At 41.8% G+C, this 20325-nt stretch overlaps 3 protein-coding genes and 1 long non-coding RNA gene across 7 annotated transcripts in view; 2 read left to right on the top strand and 2 right to left on the bottom strand.

Annotated features, from left to right (window-relative positions):
• Positions 1-676: 676 nt before the first annotated feature.
• LOC123518085 (brain protein I3-like) lies at positions 677-5211 on the bottom strand. 4 transcript variants are annotated; one of them, XM_045278696.1, is made up of 4 exons: positions 5076-5211; positions 3391-3450; positions 2891-3027; positions 677-1794 (listed from the first exon to the last, which is right to left on the bottom strand). In XM_045278696.1, the coding sequence occupies exons 2-4, from the start codon at positions 3410-3412 to the stop codon at positions 1663-1665; spliced, it is 291 nt and encodes a 96-aa protein (XP_045134631.1). In that variant the 5' UTR covers positions 3413-3450; positions 5076-5211; the 3' UTR covers positions 677-1662. The 4 variants fall into 4 exon arrangements, with proteins under 4 accessions (XP_045134631.1, XP_045134629.1, XP_045134628.1 ...); XM_045278694.1 differs by having other exon boundaries at positions 2891-3030; positions 5076-5207; XM_045278693.1 differs by lacking the exon at positions 5076-5211 and adding an exon at positions 4440-4607 and having other exon boundaries at positions 2891-3030.
• LOC123518087 lies at positions 4715-10749 on the top strand. Its single transcript, XR_006678664.1, has 2 exons — positions 4715-4750; positions 9820-10749. It is a non-coding gene; the product is annotated as an uncharacterized LOC123518087 (long non-coding RNA).
• Positions 6335-10749, top strand: LOC123518084 (brain protein I3-like). The gene is made up of 4 exons (XM_045278692.1): positions 6335-6507; positions 8336-8476; positions 9156-9334; positions 9625-10749. The coding sequence occupies exons 2-4, from the start codon at positions 8449-8451 to the stop codon at positions 9754-9756; spliced, it is 339 nt and encodes a 112-aa protein (XP_045134627.1). The 5' UTR covers positions 6335-6507; positions 8336-8448; the 3' UTR covers positions 9757-10749.
• A 1211-nt stretch (positions 10750-11960) lies between these two features.
• Positions 11961-20325, bottom strand: part of LOC123518406 — a 27098-nt gene continuing 18733 nt past the window's right edge. Inside the window, exons 9-14 of the mRNA XM_045279218.1 lie at positions 16754-16878; positions 15983-16140; positions 15240-15419; positions 14988-15126; positions 14640-14770; positions 11961-14473 (exon numbers count right to left, since the gene is read on the bottom strand). Coding sequence (XP_045135153.1) covers positions 14307-14473; positions 14640-14770; positions 14988-15126; positions 15240-15419; positions 15983-16140; positions 16754-16878 — 900 coding nt within the window. The 3' untranslated portion in view covers positions 11961-14306. The remainder of the gene's footprint in view (positions 14474-14639; positions 14771-14987; positions 15127-15239; positions 15420-15982; positions 16141-16753; positions 16879-20325) is intronic.

Here is a 20325-nt window from a genome sequence, read left to right as displayed (position 1 = left end):
GGTTACACTCAACATGAGCTTGGGTGGTGATATGGGCCCTAATAGGGTACCACTATAAATCCCTGCGCCACTAATGGGCGCATACACTCTTCAAGTGTGCCTACAGGCGCTATAGGCCTTACCGTAAAAAAAAAAAAAAAAAAAAAAAGCAGCAGTATTAACAACAGCAACGGCAGTAGCAGGAGCACAGTAGTAGTAGTAGTAGTAGTAACAGCAGCAGCAGCAACAATAGCAGTAGCAGTAGTTGTGTAGTATTGGTTGTTGTTGTAGTAGCATAAGTAGTAGTATTAATAGTAGTAGAAGTAGTAGTAGTAATAATAATAATAAAAATAGTTCTAGTAGCGTAGTAGTAGTAGTATTAATAGTAGTAGAAGTAGTAATAATAATAATAAAAATAGTTCTAGTAGCATAAACACACACACACACACATAAGAAGGAATATAGAAGAATATACAGTCTAATTTCAACAAGTTTTTCCCCACCGGTCAACGAGAAAGTCTAGGGTATTTCGCTAACTCAGTGGCAAAGAACCCCAAGTTTTCATAATCATTTTCATGATTGCCGCTGTAATATATGATGTTTGCATTACTTACGAGGTTATTTGGGGATCAAGAGAGTATATCAAGGGTTTACAATGGTGTTACAAAGGTTTAGAAAGGTTTTTAAGAAATCAAGATTTCCTCATATCAGAAACACATCATTTATGTTTTAGAGATGTGTTTACATTTATTGTTTATGTACTCATAATGAAAATAAATTCAATTCTATACTAAAATGTCTTATAGATATATTTTCTTTAATTGTTAATATACAAATAACGCAAAAGAATTCCATTTATATACTATCATAAACAGATCACCAGGATAGAGTCAGTATATGTAAGAATTCCGGTTTTAGTTATTTTGAAATCCTCCCTCAGGACTTCCCTGATACTCCAGTGCCTTAACGAAGTGATCCCAAGACTCTGGGTGGCGAGAATTGATTCACAGGCAGATTGGTAAATGAATAGAATAGACTCAGAAATCATGCCTTCAGTGAGGGTCAATAAGGAAGTTTGTAGTGACTGGGAGCATAACGGTCCCAAAGTTATATCAGAACGTAATGACCGTTGGAATGTTTCCTCCCCGGTACAACGAAGGTGACACATAACTAAAGATCTCTGATGCCTTCAGATCAGTATGTCGGTGTTTCAAAGAAAAGGCATGAAGGCTTTCAAAACAAGATAAGAAATTGGTTTATGAATACCAACCATTTGTGGATATAAGTATGCATGCTTTATACAGAGAAAGACACGTTTATACCTGCTAGCTTCTTGCAGCTTCCACTCAGTTCTATGTCCAAACGAGGAGTTACTAACAAGTCTATTTCAATACACTAAGGGAAGAGCAGTGATAGTGTGCATTGCATACATATTCTGTGTTTTTCTTAATGCACTTATTGAAACACAAGAAACTAATTATGTGGAAGGTCCTCAAGAATAGTTCCAATGAGAGAACAAACTGTTCAAGTGTACTGGCATAATTAACTTAATTAATATTGAAATACAGGTAGACGATATTTTCTGCAATTTGTTAGCCCTTTTTGTTTAGTGACGACTGACTTTCCCTCCAAAGATGGAATCATTTCTGCTGGCGTCACTCCTGCAAACCGACGTCTTCTCCTTCACGAGAAACTGACGCCACAGTGGTTGCAGCGACGCTCCCGCATCAGCAGGCAGCAGACGAGGCCCAGCGGGAAGAAACAGATGCCCAGACAGATGCCGCACGCCGTGAACTCTTCCTGCACGATGCCCACCTGAAGAGAAGGAGTGTTTGGTGCGTGGGAAAACTGAGGGTGGGATGTTGTACATGTGTGTGTGTGTGGTGTGTGTGTGTGTTTCACTGTTTGATCTGTTGCAGTCTCTGACGAGACAGCCAGACGTTACCCTACCGAGCGAGCTCAGAGCTCATTATTTCCGATCTTTGGATAGGCCTGAGACCAGGCACACACCACACACCGGGACAACAAGGTCACAACTCCACATCCCGTACCTACTCACTGCTAGGTGAACAGGGGCTACACGTGAAAGGAGACACACCCAAATATCTCCACCCGGCCGGGCAATCGAACCCCGGTCCTCTGGCTTGTGAAGCCAGTGCTCTAACTACTGAGCTACCAGGCGTGTGTGTGTGTGTGTGTGTGTGTGTGCGTGTGTTTTTTTGATCTGTTGCAGTCTCTGACGAGACAGCCAGACGTTACCCTACGGAACGAGCTCAGCGCTCATTATTTCCGATCTTCGGATAGGCCTGAGACACACCACACACCGGGACAACAAGGTCACAACTCCTCGATTTACATCCCGTACCTACTCACTGCTAGGTGAACAGGGGCTACACGTGAAAGGAGACACACCCAAATAACTCCACCCGGCCGGGGAATCGAACCCCGGTCCTCTGGCTTGTGAAGCCAGCGCTCTAACCACTGAGCTACCGGGTGTGTGTGTGTGTGTGTGTGTGTGCATTTGTGTGTGTGTATTCACGGTCGCCTGCTGGTCACCTGCTGTATAGCCAACCTTCCCCATTGCGGAGCGAGCTCAGACCTCATACACCAATCTTCGGGTAGGACTGAGACCACATAACACTCCACACACCGGGAAAGCGAGGCCACAACCCCTTGAGTTACATCCCGTACCTACTTACTGCTAGGTGAACAGGAGCTACACAGAGGCTCGCCCATATACCTCGCCACACCCGGGACTCGTTTGTGAGCCGAGTGTGGTAACAACTACACTACACGGTGTGTGTGTGTGTGTGTGTGTGTGTGTGTGTGTGTGTGTGTGTGTGTGTGTGTGTGTGTGTGTGTGTGTGTGTGTGTGGTTTTGTGTGTGCGTGCGTGCGTGCGTTTGCGTTACCTTACAGACATGACAGACACCGCCTATAATCATCACTTGAACAGCCGGCGCACAAGGCTGTGTGGTGCAGGGCTGTTCTATCACCGCCACATTCACCGCCCCTACTGGTGCGGGCTCGCTGTATGGAGGAGGACAATCTGCTGTTGGAGAGAGAAATAAATAATTTAATATCTCCTCCTCTGCGTTAACAGTTTTCTTTCAATCATAATATTGGTGCTCACATCTGGCAAGAATCAACTGCCTTGTATGGTGACTATCGCCAGACCAGAGAACTCAGCACCGACGGAAGCAAGAGACTACTCAGCTTCTTACCGGGAATTTATATCTTATTTACTTTGTGGAGCTGGGGAACTCTAACCCGGTATAGCAACTTCACGGAGGAAAAAGAAAGCTGGACCACACAACAGAAGAAAAGTGTCAATCTATAAGTGAAAAGAAAAAACTCTGACACAGTTTTGGATTTTCATTATTGAGGCGTATAAGAGGAAGAATGTTCTTACCGTACACTTTGACGTCAGCCATACTTGCTGCTCAAGGACGGGTGACAGTGGCGGGGAGACCTGTAGGAATCCATGAAGCTTTTGTTAAGATGGACCACCTTAAAGAATCTCTCTCTCTCTCTCTCTCTCTCTCTCTCTCTCTCTCTCTCTCTCTCTCTAGTAGTATTAGTAGTAGTAGTAATAGTAGTATTAGTTGTAGTAGTAGTAGTAGTAGTAGTAGTAGTAGTAGTAGTAGTAGTAGTAGTAGTAGTAGTAGTTGTACTAGTAGTAGTAGTAGCAGTAGTAGTAGTAATAGTAGTAGTAGTAATAGTAGTAGCAGTAGTAGTAGCCGTAGCAGTAATTGTTGTTATTGTTATTTTTGTTGATGTAGTAATAGTTTCCAAACACAACCGCAAATGATGAGCTAAGTTTGATAGTAGCAATTTTTTTTACAATCCAAACACAGAACGTAATTTTGCCCATCATGATAATACGCAATCCCTACACACTAATGTTCAACGAGATGTCTTCACCAGGAGCTGAGCACGTACACTGCATGCGGCCCTCCACTCACTGCTGTTTTCAATTGTGATTTCTTGTTTTCAATGGGCAATGAAATAAATTAGGTATCATAGGTAGACAAAAAAGATCTGTGGTACAGTGGAACCATGCGTGCTTTCGGGTCTGAGGGGTCTCCAAGCGCACGGGTTCGAATCCTGTCCACGGTCCGAGTATACGTAAGTTGGGCTTCCTCACTCGGGGGCAACGGTTTCCTAGCAGGTGGGCTTTGAGATAAGAGGTACCCTAAAAAATGCCCCTTTAGCCCATAAATTCCTGTGAAAAGCCCACATGGTATAAAAAAACACCCGACCAATCACCCCTGTGGTCTTTAAAAATGTCTCCTGTGTGAGTTCATAACATTTTGAAATATAACCTTTCAATTTGTTCAGCCATGCACTATTGATTAAAGGTATATGGCGGGAGGAATCAGCTGTTTGTTAATGTGAAGACAGAACAAATAATAGTTTTAATGAGTCTGCAGCTCTTCAACATACGATTTTACCACTCACAGTTCTGACCAGATGGATAGAAGGAGCGTAGTGCGTAGGGATTCCGGTGCTCAAATAAACCAGGAGGAAAGTCCAGAAGTGTGTTACAGCGAGTGATTGGAGGGAATGGCTGGACACCCCCTGCTGCAGCTGTCACCGCCCCCAACCACAGGCACCTTATCCTGGCCTCTTAATCAGACACAATGGCAATATATAATAACAATGAGACTGATAACGGTAAAAGACAAAGGCAGCTGACATATGTGTGCGTGCTTGAGAGAGAGAGAGAGAGAGAGAGAGAGAGAGAGAGAGAGAGAGAGAGAGAGAGAGAGGTGCATTATATTTAACATTACACATCAGCTATTTTATCCTTAATTTCTGTTTCCATTGATTAATTTATTTGGTCGATTGTAAATTCACTTATCTATTCATCTTTTCATCTATCTATCTATCTGTCTATCTATCTATCTATCTATCTATCTATCTACCTATCTATCTATTCATTGATTGATTTAGAGGAGGATCGGTGTCTACACTTTACAGATTTTGATAACAGCGGGCTTTTCTAATATCAAATCATTATCACAACTAAAAAAGCATGAATCATTCCATCGATGCTCGGATTAATGAACGAAATAAAGACCTTGGAATACCTACGCAAAACACACCCGAGTTACGCTTCCGACACTCAGCGATGGTCGGAGGTTCCACGCAATGTGCACGTCGCGGGACAAACTCCGTACCCGATGACTGCTGGTGACAACGCGACACTTGTTATTTTGCCCAAGCAACAGCAGACGATTAAACTGAAAAGCAAATAGATATGTTAATTAAGTAAGTGAAACTATGGGAAATAACCTGATTAATTCGATCGCTCCATCTCTTGCCCGTCTTTTTGCAATGATCTTAACTTGAACAAGACAGCTTTGTGAAAACGAAAATCCATATGTCAAAACGCTTCGCTTTCACGCCACCGTTAGTTCTCAAGATTGTTTTTTCTTATTGATAACGTAGAAATCGTGTTAGTTTGTCTCTAGAACCATAAAAACACCTTTAAAAACCCACGTTTCATCTACTAGAGTCTTTTTCAATGCTGTGAATTTACAAAGCCGAACTGTTTCAGAATATAGTCCTAAACGAGTAACCGTGGCAATCAGTGATGGAGCACACCTCTCGCTCACCACCACTCCCTGAGCTCCATGGTTCGGCTGCTGCATTCCCGGCCCGTCTAAAGTTGCTTCTTCTTTATAAGTGTGATAGTGTGATGAAATTGACTGACAGAACAATAACTGCAGAATGGTTATGCTGAGTACGATATTAGGTCCCTCCCGACATGTGAAAAATAACACTGACACCAAAAGTTATTAGAATTGGCTGGCTAACCGAAAGTGTTCGTTCTAGTAAAAATCAAGTAACGTAATTTTCATACATATTGCCAGTAAATTTTCTTAAGTTAACATAAGAACATGAGATCATAAAGGGAAGTGAAAGGAGGCAACAGGTTCACATGCAGCAGCTCTTGCTTAAGAATATCAAATCATCTATGTTCAAAGATTTTACTGTTTTTTTTTTTTTAAGCTTTCCATTGACTTAGCACTGATAGGATTATTATCAAGTCGAGTTCAGTCACCAAGCATTATATTTGAGAACCAACACGTTCCTACTTACTAATTAGATCAAACTGTGAGGCTTAACATGTTACTTCGCGTCTATTCTAGAGTTCACCAGTATCGTAACCGTTCCTGTAACAAAAGTAATAAATTACAAGAATAAACTGAATATTTTACTCCACCCTTACAATTCTTTATCAGCCTTTGTGCAAAATAGAAAACGGGATTAGGTGAAGTAAACACATCACTCAGCCGTCAGCCAAGTGATAAGATTAGACAGGGAAGAACAGAGCAGATAAGGGCGATACACAGTGTGGTGGCAGTCTCTACGCCACATTTCCTTCATTCTTTTTCCTCCTTTGCTACAAACAGCCACATTCACACTACAAATGTCGGTACTAATTATCACTTCTACCATTACGAAGGCTTTCCTGTCGTGATCCCATCATCGCCGCTCTCCTCTGTTACAAACTAGCAAGGTTAGTGAGGTGGAAATGTAGCAAACACCATCCCATACAGAGACGTGGCAAGTCGTGCGAAAGAAGAACACGGAAGTATTGAGAAAAATGTATATAATATGTAGTGAGATATTCGCTTTAAGTATTCAGGATTCTCAATTATATGAATGTAAGAACAACTAAGAGTGAAAAATATTACGCAGCGCTTCAAGTCTTCTTGCATACGTATGCATCTAGCAAGAAAGAAATTGTTTAGAAAAATAATTCCTACAAATAGCAGGGATGGATGGCAGGTGATGAGGGATGATGTTCGTGGTGGTTGACAGTCCGCACCTACGGTATGAAACGTCTTGGTCTCCCGTCAGGACTACTTCCAAAGCCCACAAAGATGATAAGTCAGGTCATCCATCATAGTTGCTTTCCCAGTGATTTCTGAACTGCCACTAAAATCACGATAATATCCCTAAATCTAATAGTTTTCACCAAAACAGAAAATAATTGAGATTGTAGGCGCCGATATGTTTAAAATGCTCTTTCCACACCCAACATAGCCCCACCCACTGCCTACTGATTCCTGGAGAAGGTCTGTTACCTTTTTTTTATCTATGTTATGGCCTACAGCGCCTGTAGGTATACTTGAAGAGTATAGGAACCGCTGTTCAGCTTCCATCCATTAGTGGCGCAGGCAATCTTATTGATAGTGATACCCACATTAGGCCACATATCACCACCCATACGTAGTAATTTTAAACCACTCGACAAATGATAAAGTTTCAAGGCGGTATGTGGTTGGCTTTGAACCTACGCAGGACGTCTGCCCGATCCCACGCTCACTACCTTATCCATTACGCCACCGCCTCCCTTTATTTGTCAGTATTAAGAACAGCAACAGTAACGATCATCATGCAAAGACTGTGTGCTAAACCGTCGTATTCCTTCCGTTAATTGTGATAATATAAAAGAATAACAAGCAAACAAAAGACAGAGAAAATGACGCAGTATTGTGACCTAATATGCTAACCTTTCTTATGTTTTGTTCTCCCAGGACTATAGAGATAACCAGTCGTGTACTCTAGATACAGAACCTTCATGAAACTACCACTACATTTATGAAAGCATTCTTGAAATCTACAATAGATGACCTGAAGTAGAGGATGTGCTGTCAGACTTTTTGCTCCTTCGCATCAGACAATGATATACTCGTATAACGGGAACGATTCCATCACTTGGTATTCCCTTTCAAAACACAGCCACACAAGAAAAACATTTATTATGATTTATGGTGTGTGTGTGTGTGTGTGTGTGTGTGTGTGTGTGTGTGTGTGTGTGTGTGTGTGTGTGTGTGTTAGTGATTTTTTGTGCGTTGGAGAGAGGGGGTTGGTCTTTATCTGTCATTGTGTCAGGCTCTATGGAAGGCTTGGGTGAGCAGAACAGACTGACTGATCTTTTTTATCTTTTTCTAGTCTTCTGAAAGCGACAAGACGAGAGATCCTTTTCACTTTTTTTACCTTTTATTTTCCTTGGCCAGTCTATATGACATCAAAAGAAAAACTGTAAAAAACATAAATAGATAAAGAGTACGTCACACCATCAAGCTCACGAAGAGACATTTTCATCATTGCCATAAACACCTTCAGTGTCTGCGTTAGTGACAAAGCAGCAATGGACGTGCCCAGCGTTGTTTAAGCAGATGTTTGTATTGAAATGTTTTCCTATCAACGACCCGGTGACAAACTGTATGAATATTATACATTTATTTTATTACCGCTTCCACCATCATCACTATCATCATCATCATCATTAAGCACTGACGAAGCTTGGATAATTCCACACATACATTTTCCAACAGATTAGACTGTATCCACCGTCACCGTCACCACTGCTCAGTGTTGTCACCGCTGCGGTTCTTCCTACTCGTCCTCAGCACCTCGATCAACGTACCCAGGCACTCCATACCTCGCCATGGAGGACGCACCCCCTCCATACACGTGTGAGTTTTTATTCAGTAGTATACAACCATGAACAGCGAATGCAACAGTAGATTACTCACTTTGCTTGACCCTTTGCAGAATTTTCCAACATTCTCGGTCTGCAGTAATTCTCTCTCTACTCACTTTTGTCCCACCTCGCGGCATGACACTCCGCCTGTCATCTGCAGCATGAGCGCTCCCACACCTACGTGCACCCACCCATGTTAGTGTTAGCCGCTGTAGGTAAGCTTGAGCAAGGCACAAAGGAGATGGTGGCCTAACGAATTCCCTTTACATGCCTCGTATTCAGAAACGCTTTGCTCTCTCATTGTTCAAAGGATATAGAGATTACTAGCCCGTTTCTCAATAGAATGTTTCTCCTGCTGATAATGTAGACATTTTGTTAAGTTGTCACTACAACCTTGAAAACATCTTTATAAATCTGTGTATCTTCATTTAAAGTCTTTTGAAAGTTGTTGAGATGCGGAGCCGAAGTGTTTCAGAGTATTGTTCCATATATATGCAACCAAGTATTCTGGGCGAAGGCGCGAAATTACATCTCAGGAGTCCACTGAAGGTATAAAGAGGTGGTGACGGATGAATAAGGTATGCTTTTGTAGATGGAGAATTTACTGGGTTTTTTTTTCTAAAGTTTCCCTTTTTTTATGCTAACTCTTAAATGTTACGCTATACCACCAGCCACGCCTACGCAGCCGCCGCCGTACAAACAAAAAGCTGACGGCGAGGTACCCCCAGTAGGCTTCGACGTGCCGCAGGAAGGAACTGAACACATAGCTGGGGCTGCCCTTGTGCCCCCTCAGCCTGTTGCCACTCACGTGGTGGTGGTGCAGCAGCAGGGTTCCTGTCCCATCTGCAAGGTATGAACACGTAACTTTGTGGATCTTTCAAACACTCTACTTGACTCCTGTAGCTTCATTCATTTATTTTCTTTTTTACGCGGCATTCAAGTGTCCTCCAGCTTTGTTAAGCGCAAATTTTTGTACATCACGAATTTCACTAACATCTAAACAATAACAAAGAAAAGAAAAAAAATCACGAAGCATGATAAATACTCACATGTCCTCCAATATGTTATCACCACCACCACCACCATCACCACCACCACCACCACCACCACCCCATCACCGTACTTGCCTTCTGTTGCCAGATGGGGTACGTGCGGGAGGAGTTCACGCTGTGTGGAATGTTTATGGCAATAATGTTCTTCCCGCTTGGCCTGATCTGCTGCCTGCTGATGAGGGTGCGGCGCTGCTCACACTGCCGGGCCATCGTCATCTAACCTCCCCACTCCCACTCCTCTCAACGCTAGCCGCCTGTCATCATCGCTGTCACTTCCACCGAGAGAGAGAGAGAGAGAGAGAGAGAGAGAGAGAGAGTGGAAGGCGAGAGGGTCATTATAATCTTATTCTCAAACGTCATGTCTTATCGCGACTGCTTTTAACAGCCGTACGTAATGGAGACTGTTTTTGTTTCATTCTTTCTCTTTATGACGATTCCCGTAATAGTCTAACAAATATTTACATTACCAATAAAGAAAAGAATTATGGGAACTCAATTAATCATTCCCGTCTCCTATGAAAGCAGTCGTGAGAAGAGCCAAGTGTTCAAGAATACTGGGAGGGAAGGAGGAGGAGAGAGGAATGGATGGGAGGAGAGGAGGGATGGAGAAGGGAAAGGGAGAGGGAAGTCATTCGTGAGATTTTTTTTTTTTTTTTTTTTTTTTTGAGGATGGGGTGTTGGGGGTAGGAGGATGGACAGGCCAAACTTAGCCTTTGCCTACACCTCGCTTCCACCTCCCACCACTGCCTCGTGTGCTCGCTTGTGTGTCATAAGAGCGTGTTTGATGTGTCGTGAATAAATTAGTAAATAAATATATCATATCTTACATCATATCTATTTTTCTGTTTATTATTCTATATGTCTATCGATCTGTCTATCTATTTATTCATCTATCTATACACGTACTTTTATATTGGTGTGTGTGTGTGTGTGTGTGTGTGTGTGTGTGTGTGTGTGTGTGTGTGTGTGTGTGTGTGTTCTTATTCATCTGTCTTCCTATCTATATTTATCTTTGTATTTCTCTTTGTGTGTCAGCCTGTCTGTCATTAGACATTGACATGCCATTATCTTTGTTTTCTTGACAATTATTTCACAGTGAACAACTTTATGTAAACCTTTAGTACATAGAATTCTTTGTGCAATTTCAGTGTACGCTCACTTTGCAGATCCACGTGTTTGTATTGTATTACATTATATTGCATTACATCAGACATATCTAATATTTTTCTCAACACCTTCACATAATGAATAATTCTTCCCACATGAATATGCTGTGTTATGCATTCTGAAACTAAGGACTACCATATTCTGAAACACTTCTGGCCTCACCTTGACAACTCCCAATAGACTCTATTTGAGATTACGCGGGTTTCGAGAGTTCTGTTTTGTTGACAGTAACAAGATTCCTCTAATTTACTGAGAGGAGAAACGCTCTTGAGAACTCGGTTACCTAGCCATCTCTCTGTGGCCTTTAAAACCTTTAAGAACAGTCGTGGTGAGAGATTAAAACATTGTATCCAATGGAGGTCACAGTCGTGGTCATGTCCTGCAACAGATCTTGCTTCAGTTTTTCCCTTGGTCTTTTAAATCGCCTCAATCTTAACAGATCAGGAGATTTTTTCCACTAGAAGATAAAATTTCGAATTCTGTACTAGTATCTTAGCAAAATTAACTGTAACTTATAAAAGAAAACATCAAGCATTTCTTTTCTCTGTGTTCATGCAATTGTTTATAATTATTTACATTGCTCTGAATCTGAAGAAAGAAAGAGAGACCACAGTTGTGAACAGATAAGATTGAGAGAACACGATGAGCACAATCAGTAATGACGGTTACTGAAATTCTGACTTCGACTGTACCTCGGAGAACAGATCAATTCATAACTAAATTAACTCTGTTGTGACTTCTTCAGAGTAAGTCATTTGTTCACTGTAAGTTTCTTTTTTTTAATGTAATTACGAAACGCCTCCTCGGTAATCATGTAGTTTATTGTATGTATTTTTTTTTTCTGCTTGAAAAAGATATTTAAAGTTATTCGGATGAAGTATCAAATGCCTTTAACCAGCCGTCAAAGGCTCAACAGTGACATCAACATTCAGTTCTCACAAGCAAAGAGAGGCCTGGCAGAATCTTATGTCTTCTTTCCCTTCTTATTTTCTTTTTGTCTAATTTTTCCCTCAGGATCGCAAGACTGGCTACAACTAGCGATCTTTTTCTGGTAATGATATCTAAAGATCTTTGACAGTAACGACAGTTACATTTATTTTCTCCACAGGTTAAAAGCTACAGTCGTGGGCGAAAAGAATACAGACTATCATGCACGCTTACTCCCGCCGCACGTCGCCATCCTTACAAAGCTTGACAACTAACAGAGATATCACCTCACCAGAGGACACATTTGACAGTGACAATGAATACAGAACGTTCCTCAACTTATGACAGATTTTATTTATGTTACGTCAGACCATCTCACATTTACTCTGTGGTCTTTTTTGCTACTTTCTGTTTCATACTTACTTTGTTTATTCTGTAACGCATTCATACTTGGGAGAACTGATACACCGTTACAATACTTGCTTTTGATCAACATCATCGTGCACTCAGAAAGGCTATTCATGTATGTCTTACTACAGTGACGGGACAGTCAAGGCCAATTAAAAAACCTTCAGGTCTTGGTGATCATCTTGGCTTCATTAGTAACGTTTTGGACACCCACTAATGATTATTCTGCCAGTGTACAGTCTCCGGCAAAACCTTTCCATGGCTAACTAACCTCACCTGCAGATCAATTTTTGCCTTTCCATATTGCTCCAAAGATGGACATGATATTACTTACAATATTTAATAATACGCAAACTTAGTTTGTTTAAGTTTCTTTCCTTATGTTATATATGGAATGTAACAGTATAAAAGATACAATAAGAGTGATGATGAGGAGCTGCAATCTGCGAAGAACAAGAGGTAACGGGTTCAAGTTTGACAAGGTAAGATTAAAACAAAATGCATAAGAAGAAACTGATGTACAGAGTGTCAGATGACTGATATCTATTAAGCATTTTGATTGTTAGTATCAAGTCAATCAGACGTTTTCAATAAGAATTTGAAAATGCATGAATAGCGAAGATCGGCGAGTAAGTGTACGTATGTTTTGTACAGGGAGTGGCGTTTGTGGGCCTTATGACCTCTTGCACCTTCTCTTATGTTCTTATGTTATGAGTTTGTCACTATTTTCAGGCGTAGTATCTTATCCACACCGGTTTGGTGGACGAGACGATGGTCACTCAACTGTTGGCTACCACACACCTTGCCTAACTGACACTACTCAGAGTCAAGGATTTCCGAAACGTCAGTGAGTAAATAGCCATTCTTTGTATTCAAATGCACGTTTACATTCATAGGCATAGATATAAAAAAAAAATCGATACTTTGGAGCAGATTTACCCAAGTCATGAAGAAGGAAGTACATTTACAAAGAATTGTTCCTGTGCGATGGTACTGGATCATGATTCCACGCGCTAGTAGCCTGCAGGGTGGAGCGGAAGAGCGGTGCGCTTGACATCTCACCACATCCTAGTCCTCTACCTCGACAGTAAATACCAACAAAAATACTGAGTGCGTGGTGCCTCACGTGTCTCCAACCCTCGATGGTTTGCACAGACACGCAGGCACTGTCACATATTGCAATATCTCGCGCTTATATACCATGTATTAGCCAAAGAAAACGTTTATATAATGCATTTGCACGAGGAATTCATAAATCATATCCTTAACTATTGCAGATTGAAGGATATACACTTGATAGATACATATAACTCAAAGACTCCTTGTCCTTTGTGGATTTTTTAACAGTAATCTGGTTAATCGAAAATATATATTCATAACAACTCGTGTATGCATTGTGTGTGTGTGTGTGTGTGTGTGTGTGTGTGTGTGTGTGTGTGTGTGTGTGTGTGTGTGTGTGTGTGTGTGTGTAGCAGATCAAACCTAATAAACTTGCATTTTGAAGTCCCGCAATGATCAGTCGGCGCGTCCTCCAACAGTGTCCTTGCTGTCCGAGGTACGGCGTGTTTCTCCCAGCACGAAGGGCTGCATTTCTTAACATTTTCTTGTCATACATCCAGCACAGTAACGAAAGCTATCATGGTATTCAAGCGTGTGATCGTGATTCTGGTCACAGTGTAACAAAGCTTTGGTGCCTTCAATAGGAAGATCTCCAATGAGAACACTACTGATCATCTCTGGAGAACCTTGAAAAAAATCCTTATTAGAGGCCAAGGTGTCTAAAAATATCATATCACAAAATAAGATCTCTATTGAGGGCAGTCACTGCGTTCAAAGCAATCAAATTATTCCTAAATTTTTCATCAGCCCTTGTGCCTCAAATTCACATGTGAGAAAACACCTTTGCCATACCTGAGCTGAGGCTCAAAGTTTGAGTTCGTCTCGTCGTCTCTGATATTCTTCCGGGATCACAACACCATAATCTGTATCCCTATGCATTTCAGTGCTTCATAACTACTATTTCCAAAAGCTCTAGATTAACCATGGGGCCTTAAAAAAAAAAAAAAAAAACCCTAATGAGAAAATCAATCGCTTAAGAATACGTGCCAATAAATTTTGCAGTTTGGAGGACGGAAGAGGCACACTGATGCAGAAAGTGGACCAGAATATTAACAACATGCTCAACAAAGCACGGCCAATGGTCAAGCAAGCTCTGCCACTCCCATGGACATGCAGGCGAGGCCGTGTTGAGGAGTGTGAGATGACTAGTTAAGGATTATCCATTCCACTGGATAGGGAACAGTTGCCGAGGTCAGCAACGGAGAGGGAGTACAGATGCTTGTTGTTATTGGTACACAAAAAGTTGTCAAAACAAGCAAGGGCCTTGCAATCCTGCAGCACCCACAGCATGCGGCAGTCACACACCATGGGGTTGTCTGAAAAGGAAAAATATTTGAGGTAGATCGAGGAACTCCAACCACACACACACACACACACACACACACACACACACACACACACACACACACACACACACACACATTACAAAAAGTGACGGTGATAAAATTAATAGGGGTGGGAAAGATAGTATATCACACTCACCACTGAAGGAGAAGTAGGCGTAGTATAGGCTGTCACGGATAATGGGATAGAAGATATCTTCCTTGAGTGTGTTTAGCTGGTTGAACCTGAAGTCGATCACCACGTTACGGACACCCAGGAATGCTTTGTCACTGCAAAATGTGAAGTGTATGGACATGGAAAACTTCGTGCCTCCTCCCCGTCTTTGTTTATCTACACTAAAACTTAATAGATTATATACTTTCCTTTATTCTTGCCTTCCATACTTCACTCATTCATTCATTTATTTTCTTTTACATTATCCCTTCATTATCGTTCCTTCGTCAACTAGCCAAGAGAAAGTTTATGAACAAGGAAAAGAAACCTTACCTAATAACTGAAATTTTGTTATGTGAGAGATCGATGGTCAGAACATCGGAGTAATTGTGATCAATGAAGATGAACCGCTCGTCCCCAATACTGGTCAGATCGTTGCTCGACATATCGAGTTTCTTCAGTTTCTTGAGCCCTGAAACACAAACAATTTAGCGAAGGAAAAATCACCTGTTATGTAATGCAGAAGTAAATGGATGGGAGGGTGGGTGTGGGCACTGCATCTTTTGTCCATTTAAAGGTTCTCACCAGCAAAGGATTTTGTTCCAATGGAGGTGATTTGGTTGCCAGAGAGGTCTAGTTCGGTCAGCGACGGGTATTTGTAGTCCTCGGAGAAGATGAGAGAGATGTTGTTGCCTCGCAGGTTGAGGTACAACAGGTTGGGTAAGTCGTTGTACAGCGCTATGAAACTCTTGATCTCGTTGTTGGCTATGCGGAGGAAAGAAAACCTTCATTCAGTTCACCCCGGTGTTGCCACGATGAATCGCTAATCTCTCTCCAATATCTATTACAACAACGCAGCACGTCACATACATAACTACAATATGCTTCCTTAACTGTGTCAATTATTTCTATCACTATAAGACACGCGAGCATAGTGAAACTGCCACTGAGCGACGTTCTCACTCTCTTATTTCTCTTTGCATTCCCACTGTCTTGTCCTAAGACGTACCGCAAACTATCGTTTTTCTCCTTGATTCATTACTTACTTATAAGCTTCCGATGCTCCACATAAAAGCTACCTGGAATTTTGCAATATGGTAAGAATATAGTAAATTTACATTACGTTTTAAAGACTAGACATTGAGGAATGCACGAATGAGAACAAGTCAGCAGCAATGGTATCAGTGTTCCCATGTCCTCAGGTGGCCAAGTTATTGCAGCACAAGCGACCACACGAATTTCTTTAATACGGGTGAAGGAAGCAGTTCAAACGAAAGAGAGAAGAAAAAAATGGGGAAAAGTAGCTCAACTAAACCTCTAATCCCAACCTAAGTTAAGGCTGATGAGAGTCTGTTTGGAACCGATGAAGGCGCCGTTGTCTACGTCCGTGATCTTGTTGTCGTTAATGGAGACATATTTGAAGTCCAGGTTGCCCCAGATGTCCCGCGTGAGGGCGCCATCCACCCTGGACCCCTGCAAGGTGAATCTGCAACACCAGCCGCTATTACTACCTCGGGCTGTAGGTAGAGAAGTGCTCGTCCGTGAAGCGTCCGTTACGTTCGTGATTTGAATAATAAAAAGATAAGAAAGCAAGGAAGCAGCACAGAAGCCAGTCGGCAAGAAATACATTTTTGAAAATTAAAGGCCCCGCATTGAACATACCTTATTTCTTCTTTTAAGTTCTGTATTACTGAGTCTCAAAGAAAACGTAGAAATGTAAGAAGCCTAAATGCAACAGTCCTTGTATGAAGACACGTTTTTGTCTGCAGTTTGGTTTTTATCTTGAGAAGTTATCATTTAGCTTTTTTAATTAGGTATAACTAACATTATATTCACTCAGGTACAACACACACACACACACACACACACACACACACACACACACACACACACACACACACACACACACACACACACACACACACACACACACACACACACACACACACACACACACACACACACACACACCACATGGCAGAGTGAGAGAGAGGGAGAGAGGGAGAGAAAGAGAGACAGACAGACAGACAGCCAGACAGATCTACAAACGTCTCGAGGAAGGGCGGGAGACGCGGCGAGGTTGGCGGAGTGGGACTCACTGGAACACGTGGGTGACGAGGAAGTTAGTGTTGTTGAAGATGTCACGAATCTGGTCCAGGCTGTAGATAGTGGACGGGCAGCTGATGGAGATCTGCCCCGCGCTCGTCCCGCCGATACCCACACACTGCATGGATACACACACACATACACGAACGTACATTAGAAAGGTTTGTTTTATGTTGAAGAAATTCTGACAGGACAAGAATTGAGATGAAAAAAGGGGAAAGCTCACTGAAAATGCCTTTCCCAGTATTGATATGAAGCATAAATGTACATATATTGTTTTTTCCACTCAACCCCTTCAGTATTGGGACACATTTTTGCCTTAAGATCTGTTTACGATTAAACCATTTTATTTACATTAGCAAGGGTCTATGGAGATCAGAAGATTAATGGCCAGAATCTTCACGATTTTAATCCCACAATTTAGTTTCTGAAGCTATATAAAATAACCAAATAGTAAGCAGAATGAATATGGAAACGTATCATGGTATTGAACGGGTTAAACTGTAAAATGAAGGATAACTGGTAAACTGCGCAGCGCATTCACACGTATTACATCGAGAGACCATATTCTCAATAGTTCCAGCATCTTATTCTACGGATCACCGACGTTATTAATGAATATTTTCGTGCTGCAACTAGTCAGCAGTGGTCTGTAGTTTTGTTGTAATGATTAGATACTGTACTCACTACTAAGCGATGTGAGGTCAGTTACATCACGTGATAAATAAAGTGGTCGGCAATGGAGTGTACAGACTGCTGAGAGGAAAAGATAAAGTTGATAACGATCAGTTTTCTATTAAAACAATGGACAAGGAAAGATAAAGAATCGCAAGTCTGGACAGAAACAGAATGACTAGAAATGAAGCCAAAAGAAAAGAACGTTAAGGAAAGTCAATTGTGAACTAAAACATTTGCAACAGACTAAATAGACGATTTCCTAATTTCAAAGGCAAGAGCAAAGGTTCCAGTGAAGCTGTGCAGCAATGGCCACCTCAAGACAGCCTAGAAAAGGCCACAAGTTTCCAGCGCACCGACTTTGACCGCCACAATACATCAGAAAGTGAGGATCAGTAAATATTGAAGACATTTCATATTCACAATTGCAAGGTAGCCAAGAATGGTTGGAAACAAGGAAGTATAAATAGAACAAAAGTATCCGCCGCCGTGGTACAGTGGAACCATGCGTGCTTTGGGGTCCGAGGGGTCTCCAGGCGCACGGGTTCGTATCCTGTCCACGGTCCGAGTGTGGTTGGGCTTCCTCACTCGGGATAACGGTTTCCTAACGGGTGGGCTTTCAGATAGTAGGTATCCCAAAAATAATCCCTTTAGCCCATAAATTCCAGTGAAAAGCCCACATGATATAAATCAAATTAAAAAAAAAGAACAAAGAAGTTGAATAATCACAACGCTCCATAAGAAGGAGAGATGAACTGAAATATTACATAGAGTTGAATAGAAAAATAAGTCAGGTATTAAGGACAGTATATAAAGGACGTAAAAACACTGGAAAGTCTACTTAAAGGCGCAACAGAATGGCCGTGAGAGGCTTTCACGCGAGATGGAACCGTCTGGCAGGACACTCCCGGAAATGCGTGGTTGGTGGCTTATCGGTCAGGCCGCGACGATCACCAAGGCCCCTGATGGTTTAGGTCAATCTAGAGCCTAGACTGTGTTGTTGCCACAGAAATAACTTCAAGATAATAAACCTGAGATGATCAAGGTCATATATGTTATTGGCTATATAAGGAGAAAGATTCTTGACAACATTTATAATTTCTTAGCGTACAACAGTGTCTCCAACATGGTACAAGCGTTTACACTTCAGCTCAAACAGTCCCTATCAGAAGCCAACTAACGACTCGCACTCCTTTTGCTGTGTTTAGTTTCCACTCTATCTTAGGTCCTTTAACATAAGACTCTATCAATAAAGGACACAAGACTGAGAGAGAACACAAAACACATGAAAGATGAATGTATCGGTACTCAAAATCTGTAGCACGATCATATTGCTAAGCACATTGCGTATAGGTGTTGTAACTTCCTGCCCGACGAAAGGTTGTTCATTGTATTTGCAAGATATAGATCAATTTTTGACCCAAATGATGTACTGCGTTGTCCTCTTCATGGTCATTTAATTCAAGTCTGTATATTAGAGTTCAGAAAGAATCATAATTTCATCAATATTGACTTCATGTCCTTTGCCGCTTTTCAGGTGTCAAAGATAGCCACCACTTTTCTCTGGTTTGTGTCTTTTGTTCCCCTCACTCTCTGAAATCAGAGAGTAAGTGTTTGGTGAAGTGTGGAGCGTTTTCTAGATGCCTGGAGGATATCCATGCTGGTATACCTAAAAACAAACATGGCTTGTCAAAATACTCTCCCGGAATGTCTTCCTCCGACCCGTGGTGTGCTCACTCGGAGTTGCCACATGATCTGTTTACTCAGCAATCAGTGAGGTTCAAGACTGATTAGTTGCGGGCTGAACCTCGCTTTCCTGGCCACTGAACACCAAACACAAGTGGAGAGAAACCTTGCCGCTTTACTTTGCAAATGATGATTGTTCTGGTATAGGTTGAGACATTCTACTGTTGTTGTTGAAGTTGTTGTTGTTGTTGTTGTTGTTGTTGTTGTTGTTGTTGTTGTTGTTGTTGTTGTTGTTGTTGTTGATAACGTTGTTGTTGCTGCTGTTCTGGCTATTGTTGTCGTTGTTGTTGCTACTGCTGCTATCACTACAGTTGTTACTGGTCGTGTGTGTGTGTGTGTGTGTGTGTGTGTGTGTGTGTGTGTGTGTGTGTGCGCGCGCGTCTGTGTGTGTGTGTGTGCGCGCGCGTCTGTGTGTGTGTGTGTGTGTGTGTGTGTGTGTGTGTGTGTGTGTGTGTGTGTGTGTGTGGAGTGTTTTCTCGGTGCATATCAAAGTCTTGTCTGTGATAAAGGAGGAGATAAGCCAGGTTAGGTATTAGATAAGCAACACTTGCACGGACTTGTCATGACGGGCAACACAATCAGACACAAGAGGTGTCATGACAGGTGATAGTTTTCAAGCCTCCACCCGCGAGGCATTCCTTGACCATGGTCGAACCCTACCACGGATGAATTTACCATAAAGCGTTTCACTATCAGAGTGATTTCATTTGTACTTTTTTTATCTCTTATCTGCGACATATGCTGGTGGTAACGACTCTCACGCCCGCTCGTCCTTATATACAATCATGGTCAGAAGCCGAGTAATATATTTTTGTATTTTCTCTCAATCGAGCGTCCTCCGATTTGCTAAGAATCTATCAATTGCCTAGTTTTACAAGGAGACTGTCAGCAGATCAGATGACTTTAAGATAAAGAGAAAACGCGAAACACAGTGGATGCACACAACACGTTACTTAACGTTTGACAACAACTTCACTCTTCAGTTTACAGTGCCTTCTTGCTTACACAAAGCTTCACGCTGAGTGGTGGTTTCATCATCTTAAAACATGGACGAGGATTATGTCGCATAATAGGAAACAAAAAGAATAAATCAAACAAACTCCTACGGGGACACGAATAACCGTTGTGAAGTTACTGGGACTTC

The sequence above is a fragment of the Portunus trituberculatus genome, chromosome 43 (genome assembly GCF_017591435.1).
Source record: "Portunus trituberculatus isolate SZX2019 chromosome 43, ASM1759143v1, whole genome shotgun sequence".
In the NCBI taxonomy this organism is placed as follows: Eukaryota; Metazoa; Arthropoda; class Malacostraca; order Decapoda; family Portunidae; genus Portunus; species Portunus trituberculatus.
This window is presented reverse-complemented; position numbering and strand designations above follow the sequence as displayed.